The 9,477-nt window shown below is 40.8% G+C and overlaps 1 protein-coding gene across 2 annotated transcripts in view; it reads right to left on the bottom strand.

Moving 5' to 3' along the window:
* Nucleotides 1–119: 119 nt before the first annotated feature.
* The window catches only part of LOC109485069 (ephrin-B2a-like), a 46,370-nt gene continuing 37,012 nt past the window's right edge, over nt 120–9,477 (bottom strand). For both annotated transcript variants that reach the window (XM_019788496.1, XM_019788497.1), the window contains exons 3-4: nt 4,310–4,405; nt 120–2,249 (exon numbers count right to left, since the gene is read on the bottom strand). In XM_019788496.1, the coding sequence (XP_019644055.1) occupies nt 2,062–2,249; nt 4,310–4,405 (284 nt within the window). In that variant the 3' untranslated portion in view covers nt 120–2,061. The remainder of the gene's footprint in view (nt 2,250–4,309; nt 4,406–9,477) is intronic.

Raw genomic sequence — 9,477 nt, 5'->3', positions numbered from 1 at the left:
ACAGGTAAGTGACTCGTTTTTGTATACCTAAGTATTTGTAGCGCTAACACTGAAAATACGTTAAACGTTTATCATATTATCAATTCACCCAGTAAAATAAATGACCATAAGAAAATGTAAGCTGTAAAACATTTTATTTGAACTTCTGTACAAAATGTACAAGATTGCTTTTGAAGCAAGTTGCACGCGGAGCTGTGGTGGGCCCCACGTGCAGAATTATATCTTAGGATCTTCGTCAATTTTACACAACTTACAACATAAAACACAGCAGCGTAACAAATTGGACAGATATTTACAGAATCACTCGTGTACAGACGATGTGTTACTTACATTACGTACTGCACTTTACTGTGCGACGCCTTCGCACACGATCTACAATTTCAGACACATTTTTTTCTTCTTGAGTACAACAAAAAATACCGCACGGCAAATGATTCTCTACCAGCAATTAAAAAAAAACTGATGCTCGATGTAACTGTCAACTAAAAATAGCACGGGATGGTTTGCTACTCCACTATAACTCTAATCATTAGTGGGTAACATTTGTGTGATATTTCCTACGAGGATTTGTTTGACTAAAATATATGGGGGCCTATGAAATATTTCAGGGGAAAAGAGCACAATTTAGGCCATCCGGGCTTTTGTAGCGTAAAAGCACAAAAATAACGTTTGATTGGTTGGTGAATGGTAAAGTCTGCACTTGGTGGAATGACTTAGATGGAATGTTTTGAATGGATCGCCACTTTTTGATATCTCGTGGATAGATACAGCACTCAACACTCGCGTCCAGAAAATATTTTCTGTCATCAGATATAATAAAGAATTTAATCACAGCCCTACATAGTGCCGCATCGTCTGTGATATCAAAACAAAATGGAGGGTCAAGTATATATAAAATTGTAAATCTTTACAATCAAAATTGTAATTTTTTTCTTAAAATAATTCGTTTTGTCAATCTACGAGGCGAATTCGCCGGGGTCTTGTCATGTTTTCAGTGCTCTGTTTTCTTTTTCAGCGTCGAAAAATTGAAATATAAAAATCGAAGAGGGCCAGGGAGAAAGAACTGGGTAAAAAGTAAATGCGCTTGTCTTGAAGCTGTCATAATTTCCATTGGATTGTCAGTAGGTAATTTTCATAAAACCGATAGACGACATTCTGATGATCAACGTGGCTTCATTAGCATATTCACACTTTGCAAAACACACAAGTTTGATCATGTATGACTGCACTATAGCTATGCCCTGTGTTTCCAAAAATACGTTCAATGAATTGGAAAAGCTCTTCTACATATAAGCAGCAGCTCTTTCGTCGTACCAGTAATTAAATAAAACAATTTCCACAAATTGCTTCTATCTAGAGAAAGAGATAACTTTAAACATATATCGAGTCAGGAGGCAAACTTCTTTTTGTGTTCCAAAAATTGATCTAAGAATTAACTGATGATGATAATCGTAATGCTAGTGTTCATGAATCAATGATAAAGGGATATATGATAAACTATTTGGGGTTATGGACTCGCCTTTGTTGTGTAGAAGGCGGTAAACTTTGACAAATTGTCTCCATGTTGGTCGGGACGTCTTGTCGTTGTGAATCGCTCGCAGTCTGTCAACCGTTTCGTGTTTGTGAAACTGATATCGACGTTAAATCAATACCATCACTACACGGCCTTGGAGACGGCTGGTGGACAATACGTCTTCTCTTGCAACTGCCAATTCACAAGGTACAAAACCTTCGCATCGAGAAAACGGGGACTTAATAACACACACATAGGTCACAACAGAATCCTGCTGTTGTCTTCACTATTTCCAGCTAAACTTTCATAGAAAATTTCAACCCTTGTTCAAAATATTTTCCTCAGTAGCTTTCGTCTGAAGTTCGGGGTGGTCGAGACGCAATATCCAGATTCTTGGCCGGTGAATTCTGATGATTTTTCGGTGAAATTTGTCCAACGCTCGAGTTTGTTCAACTTGCACACTGATCCTTGCGGTGACTGTGGATTTTAAAGTCTTCTTTCATTCATCCTTAAAAGTCTGTAGATAAATCCTCTCTCAGTCTTCACTGCTATAGTCTCAACATGCCGAACAATGTGGCCAGTAGGGCGGTCAGTAGGAGTGTGACAATGTTCGTTCTCAGCTGCAAAGCCGAGTTAACCCGCCTGTCGGCGCTCTTCGCCACTGACGGTAGGTCCGTTACGCCATCTCCTCTCTCGGGGGGATTGCCGCCTGTTGAATCTGACCTTTCCGTGGGATCTGAAAAATATGCAAAGGAGAAGAAAATTTAGTGAATGAAAAGATCGTTGCATGACAAATAAGAATTCTACATTGACCCAGTGTTGACGTCACACTTCAGAGAAGCCACGTGACAAACCTCACTGGGTCAGTCTACTGAGGAAGACCAGAGTGAAGAAATCTCTTGGTGAGAACATTTCCCTTTTTCAGTAGGAACAAAAGTTTTACCTTTAAACATGTAACTACCCAAAATATGAAATTTCATGACAGTATAAGAATTCCACATATTTTCATGACAGCATCAATTTGGCCGCCTTGTTTTCGTTTACCACTATCTTCCCATAATTTTCCTCATAACATCTGCTTGGAGATTAGATCTAACCCGAAACCCTTACCTAATGTAAAATGCTGGTACATTAAAACGGCAAAATTTTTTAGAACGCTTCTATTGAACATGTTTTCCCCATCGAGTTAAAACCAAGCAGCCTTCTTTTCATCAAATGCAGTGATTGGGTCTAATTCGATGAAAACACTTAACAGTGGAATTGTCTCATCCGAGGCCCTGCCGTCTTAATCTGATTGTGACCCAATGTTGCCTCCGTGATTAATCAAAGACTTAACCACGACTGACATCACATGTACAGGGATTTACACAATGTCATTACCTGCCGCCAGAAGCCCTGTAGTTTGACCTGACCGCTTGCCACGAATCCGAGTTTAGAGTTAATGCATTGTACATGACAGGTGCAATTTATTCATGTAGTACTGTATAGTATTTTACATTGTATTTTCGTCAGCCAAGCCAAGAATAGCTTCCAACGATACTTATAACGTTGACAATGCGGGATGATTTTTTTCAACACAGAAATTCTAGGTCAAGCTGCTTTTCTTCAATTTTTGTGTCCCATTTCTTTCGTTTCATACCAGACTTCAGATAACCGGATGAATGATTAACAGGGATAACCTGGCTAACACCTCTAGCGTTTATACCAGGCTTTTACATAACCGGTTTAGTTAAATCCTGTCCTATGGATGCTAGTATCCGCCTAATCGGCCTTGCTTGCAGTTTCCTTGGTGTCCATATACAAATGAGGTGTGTTCATTAAAATTACTACTGCGTAGTTGAATCATAACAATATATAAAGTATAAAGTGATTTACAGAAAGCTAAAATCTTTCTTTGCAAAATTGGATTACTGATGTTTGGAGTCGCCCCGTAATCAAGGACAGCCACGGTTTTAGTTTTTGGTATCTATATACAAAAGAGGCATGTTCATGAAAACTACCAGTGTATAGTTGAATCATAACAATTACTGCATAAAGTGATTTAAAGACATCTTTCTCTTGAAAATTGGATTAGTGATGTTTGGGGCCGTCCCGTAATCAAGGACAGCCACGGTTTGGGTATTTCCCTGACGGATTGTCAGCTAGCATGCTCCTACTGATCCATCACTGCCGACTTGAAAGGTTTGTATAGACACAACAGTCCCGCGGGAGGCATGGATCACGTCAGAAACAATGCCAATGTCACGGACATTGTCCTCTCTACTTGTCGACTGAACTGCATGAAAACTGTCGGCCTCGACATAACTAAATCTCCGAGCAGATGTTAGAAGTGACTGTAGATTACTGTTTAGATGGTACCAAAGATTTTCAAGCTCCTTGATGGTCTTAGACTGATTACCAGACCTATTCTAGCTCCAGAGTCTTTATCCTTTGGTAACCAGGCTATGATGATATTATCTTTCTTAGGCCCATCTTCAGCTTAATTCCGTTTCTCATAGGTTGTCATTGCTGTGTACGTCTGTTAGAAAGCGAACCAAGCAACGAAGGAGGCTGGATAAGCTAAGCTAAGTTTAACACAGTATAAAAACAGACTGCCTTCATTTACCACTTAGCTAACACTAGTCTAGTGTCCAGCCTTCTTCAACTTTGCTCTGTCACAGTCTGTGTCCCAACGGTTGCTGTCGCTGTGTAGGTCTATTGGAAAGCGAACCTAGCAAGTGAAGGAGGCTGGATGCGAGGCTAGATCTAAGACTAACACGCATCTTGAGAAAGAAATAGACATAAGTTCGAACCTACCTCCTCTTACTCTGATGGTGAGCTTCATGTATGTGGGTGACTCGCAGTTGCCGCCGATTCTGTTGTCTAGAGTGTCTGGCGTACCGCTGGAGGTGGCTAAAACAGAAAATAACATCAGATTTAGTTGAACACTTCACTGAACCGCGACGGGGGCCGACATCGTCTACCAGATACCTCTTTTGTGTTGGATCTAAAGTTTTAACTCTAAACAGGTAACTACCAACACAGATGAACTTATGAAAGTATAGTTGAACACCTGTTTCAGAATTATTCATCTCTATACAAACAGACGAGTACCTTAATTGCCTCTGCACTTTTCTGTTTATTTGTAACCATGGTAACTTTATCTGTATGTCAGGTTAGGTAGCTAGATGCCAACCAAGTCTTTTTCGACAGACTCCGATCAGGGCACATTTAGAAATCCTAAATTTCAAGTCGATCCATTGATGTAAAGTGACATGAATTAAAATTGAAAAGCTCTGTCTTTTAAGCGAACATCTTTCTTAAAATTTACAGACTCCAATCGACATCTCTGATGTCATGAATCGGTAATTGTACCAGATCGGAGCCTCTACCCTGGCATACGTCTGGTTAAAAGCTGTATTATTTTGTTAGGCGCCAGACTAGTGTTCCATTGACCGCTATGTTTTAGTACCATGTCATGTTGTGTTAGACAATGCCATGTGACGCCATGTTTTGTTATGCTACACAGCGCTTCATGTGTTTGTTATTTTGTGTACTTACACGTGCGATTTGTGTTTTGAGAATATTATAAACAGGGTTAGATATATAATATATTTGAAAACATAACGCACAAAGAAGCATACTCAGGCCTCTGTGTTAAACATTGTACATAGTAAAACAGTGTAACTAGTGTTCACATATGTTGGCAACCTGCCACGCAACAGAAAGCAAGACACTTCTAGGCAACGTTAACGAAAGTACTGCACAAGTGGTCACTGGCTCCACTACGGAGTACGGTCTGTGAGAACTGTGTTGTCGGGAAAGTTGTTTTGACTAGTGTTCCTCTAATACCAGACTGTTAAAAGGCACTTGCGCTGGTGTAAGCTTCTTTTGACAAACGTCAGAGAAAATATTGATTACTACAACACGCAAATGTGCATCGCTCGGTCTAGGTAGCGACAATGGAATGTTTTTGTAGGCTTACTCTAGACTTAGAAAGGAAGGTTAGAACAGGAGACTTTCCTTTCCTGGTGTTGATTTAGGATAGAGGTTTCTACAGGTGGAATTCCCGAGTTTATGTCAGCAGTGGAACTGTATCTGATAGTTACGGAACAAGTCATGGTCACAACATACAGCTCACACAGACAAAGGATTTGTGGACGCAATGTAACATTCCAGATTTAGCACTCAGGGTTACAAATTTAGTCTCCATTCAATGGAAGTATATTAAGGTAACTCCATTTAGAATCTTAACACTGCGTTGCTAGGAAACTTCTATTTTGGTTTCTACGTATTTTTTTTTAAATTTCTTTCTCGTTCATAATGCAATTCTTAAATCGACTCTCCTGGCGATAAAAACTTTATTGTAACCATCTGTAACGTTAAAATGGACAGTTCTTAATAATTGCTATGTTATAACAGGTCTTAATAATAAGGTTTCTGTATTTATTAAACATCTGGTACCGGCTATTGTTATAATGTTTTGATATGTTAGAGGGACCTAACCTAAGTCACCTGGTATGGCGACACTTTGGAAACTATTCCAAGGATGCCGCCACAACAACATTATAATTCCGCGTCCTTTACCCTAGCCCCCGGCTATGTGCGTATTTGTTGTAAACTCTCCCAGTTATTTGGGTGTTTGTTGACGGAACAGTTTTCCATGACATTCTTGGTGGTTCATTTGCAAATCCGCAAGCACTACTCTGTCGTCAGTTTTCATACCTCCCATACAAGTATGGTGACAAGTTTGTCAACTACATTGTATTTATAGTTATCAATCATGCTACCTCTCGGTCTTTTCGTCATGCACTTGTCAATGTCATGCCAGGTATGCGTTTCTTAAGTGTTCTTCAGTTTATTTTCGTAGTTTCGGTGGTTTGACAAAAAAAGTACACCGGTTCCCTGACGTACAATTTTTCTTTCAATCTTTGACGTAAAAATTACGTTACCTTTCGTATCTTATGTTTTGGTTAGGAGAAAAGCAAAATGTTTTGATTTTTATAAACTTGCAATTTATTTCCAAGTGGCATATTTGACAGAAAAGCGTTTGCAGTACTATGAATACGTTGCTTTGTCCAAAATGCATCTGCAAAGTTAGGGCTAACCTTTGCAAAGGCCCCCCAAAAAGTTTGCATTCAAACGTGAACAAACACCTGTGTTATATTTGCAGGGCCAAGCACACACACTAAGGAAAGTTCGTGTAGCGCCTCTTCAAGCGGCGGCCAGGTCATGGGAGACTTGTAACAGGTTGTACCGGCATTGTTCCGTGCTATACCGACAAAGTCGCGAGTACCAACTTTGGCACAGAGCCGCCTAGTCTCCACCAGACTCCTTTGCAGGCCGAATAAATAGTAGAAATCGGCCTAGAAAGGGGATGTAACTTGCCAGAGGAGTTAGCCGGCCATAGAGGGCCCAATTTGCCTGATTTCTGTGCTAACTCCGCTGGCCAGTTACATTCCTTGTCAGACTGATTTCTACTGCTTATTCAGCCTGCAAAGGAGTCTGATGGAGACTAGGCGAAGCCAGTGGCGTGTCAGCTCCCCGTAGCTTGTGTCTCGCGTGCGGGCGTTTGTTTTTATTGCAGGAGCGTTCAACGTTAAGGTTAATTAGACTTAACGACGAGTCTGGATTCCAGAAATAGCGCCACACGGGGAGGCAGTTAGAGTTTAGGGTTGACTCGCGTGTGGGGAGTAATTGTGGAGTTGTACGCATTACCTCATGTCCCGGTTTGGACGGTGTCGCCAAGAACGGATACACGTTTGACCCCTGGTAGAACACGGCGGCTTTACATGCGGAGCTTCTAAGTACAAGATAAACAACCGCTCTTCCCGATCGTTAACTGTTCGTTTTTTTTGGGGGGGGGGAGGCGTAGTCGTAGTTTTTAATAGACTATCTTTGGGTCAAGTGAATAGAAGAAATCGACCGAAAAAGGAGAAAAACGATGAACGATTTGAGGGTCCTGTATCTGTCTTTATAATACACCAAATAGCGTTATATCAGGTACGACAATAGGATATACAGGAGAGTACAGTTTCGGGTGCAGCAAACTGTACTCTACCTCCAGCGGACCAACTCCCCTGGCGTATTATCTCTCTATGTGGCCAATTTCTACTCTTTCCAGCCGCCTCCGGAAGCCTGGTAGAGGCTAGTCCTCTCCATTAACGTTTCCAATTTGTCCTCCCTTCACGACTTGTCATTTCCCTCATCTCCATGCGAAATTGGGAGATCTCAACCCTAATCCTCGAGTATATTCCCTCGTAATCCTCTGTACATTTACCTCGTAAGCAGAGGGCTCCTAACTTAAAAACTTTAGCTACAGTCCTCGCTATATGTCTCTAGTCTCCACCAGACTCCTTTGCAGGCTCTACAAACAGTAGAAATCGGTCTAAAAAGGAACACTACTGGCCAGCGGAGTAAGCCAGCAAATTGGACCATCTATGGTCGGCCAACTCCCCTGCGCAGTTGCATCCCTTTTTAGGCCGATTTTTACTATTTATTCGGCCTGCAGAGGAGTCTGGTGGAGGCTAATATGTCTCCTGGGACGACATCCCGGTCAATCCTAACCGTTCCCGCCACAGTAATGATCTCCCGGCGCCATCCCTGCTCTAACGATAAAGCCTCTCTCTCCCAGCCCCATGCCGTAGTTAGGCCATGTTGATTTGATTATATGGATGACATCCGCGCGCGCATGAATTTTCGGCCGTTTCCAAAAAAAAAGTTTTCAACCATACTGTAAATCGTGAAAAACAGTTGCTACATGAGCAAAAATATACCATAAGTTGCAAGGAAAACATTTAGAAACGATACCAATGTCGTAGAATGCCAAAATCAAAGGAAAAAAGACAAAAATGTAAAGAAATGAATTCGAAGAGTAGATTATTCGCCATAACATATTCTGTGCCATTTGTTCAACCTTCATGACCACATAGTGAAAGCAACTTTTTTTTTTGCAAAACTTTTTTTTTATTCGCACGCGCGCATCAGATTTTGGGTTCCCAGAGGATGTCATCCATATAATCAAATCAACATGGCCTTATGGGGGTCTGCATGCCCTTTTTCGTAAGACGTAATCAGGTCTTTTTAGTCTCCGTAATCCGTAGACAACCTCCCAAAAAATCAACATACTTACTAATTCGTAATAGAACATTAGCTGCAAAGCGTAAAGTCGTAATCAGCTCTGAAACTTTAACGTAATTCGTAATTGGCGGCGAAAATTTTGCGTAATTCGTAATCACTACCTCCATGCAGGCCCTCAGTTATGTGCCTTTAGCCATGACGCACCGGGCTTCTATTATATACCCTTAATCCCCCACCTTTCATGGCTTAATCCCTCTGACATTTACACAAACGTTTAAAGGCATATCTTGGCATCTTCGACTTGAAGGGGCATAAATTATTGCGGTAGCTCGCCGTAAGACGTACATTATCTATTGTGGTGACCTTGGTTTACGTTGCCCCTCTAAGGAGTTTAACTATTTGACTATAATAAAGGAAGAAAAAGCATTTCATGTATCTTTTTAGTTTTTGTAGTATGCGTTTATGGCAACGTTGTTTTGAATAGCCAGGCACTAATAATTGCTTTAAGCCGTTATTAATCCTTTGATTGTTGCAGTAGATATGGAATAAGCATGGATTTCTTACAGATTGATATCTCTTTAATTGTTTGTCAACGCCGTAGGTAGATAGAAAACTGTAAACTACGGCCGAAATCTATGTAACTAGTAGTAACTATTAGGACAAAGGTTAAGTAGTCATCACTAGAAATACGAACTAATACTAATAGTATTTCACTCGAGAGTACTAGTATTTGATACTCTCCAATCAGAGGTTAGGCTTCTGCCTATTTTCGACGGTTTAAGGCGTTTTTACTGGGCTTTGTTGTTTGTACTGGTACATGGTATATTTTTACGGCGACTGACAAATTGATACTGCCTGGCGATACCGTCTTTGCAGCTACCGAAAGATCTGCTTGGAGATTAAGT

Source organism: Branchiostoma belcheri, unplaced genomic scaffold (genome assembly GCF_001625305.1).
Source record: "Branchiostoma belcheri isolate BF01 breed outbred unplaced genomic scaffold, Haploidv18h27 scaffold72, whole genome shotgun sequence".
Lineage (NCBI taxonomy): Eukaryota > Metazoa > Chordata > Leptocardii > Amphioxiformes > Branchiostomatidae > Branchiostoma > Branchiostoma belcheri.
This window is presented reverse-complemented; position numbering and strand designations above follow the sequence as displayed.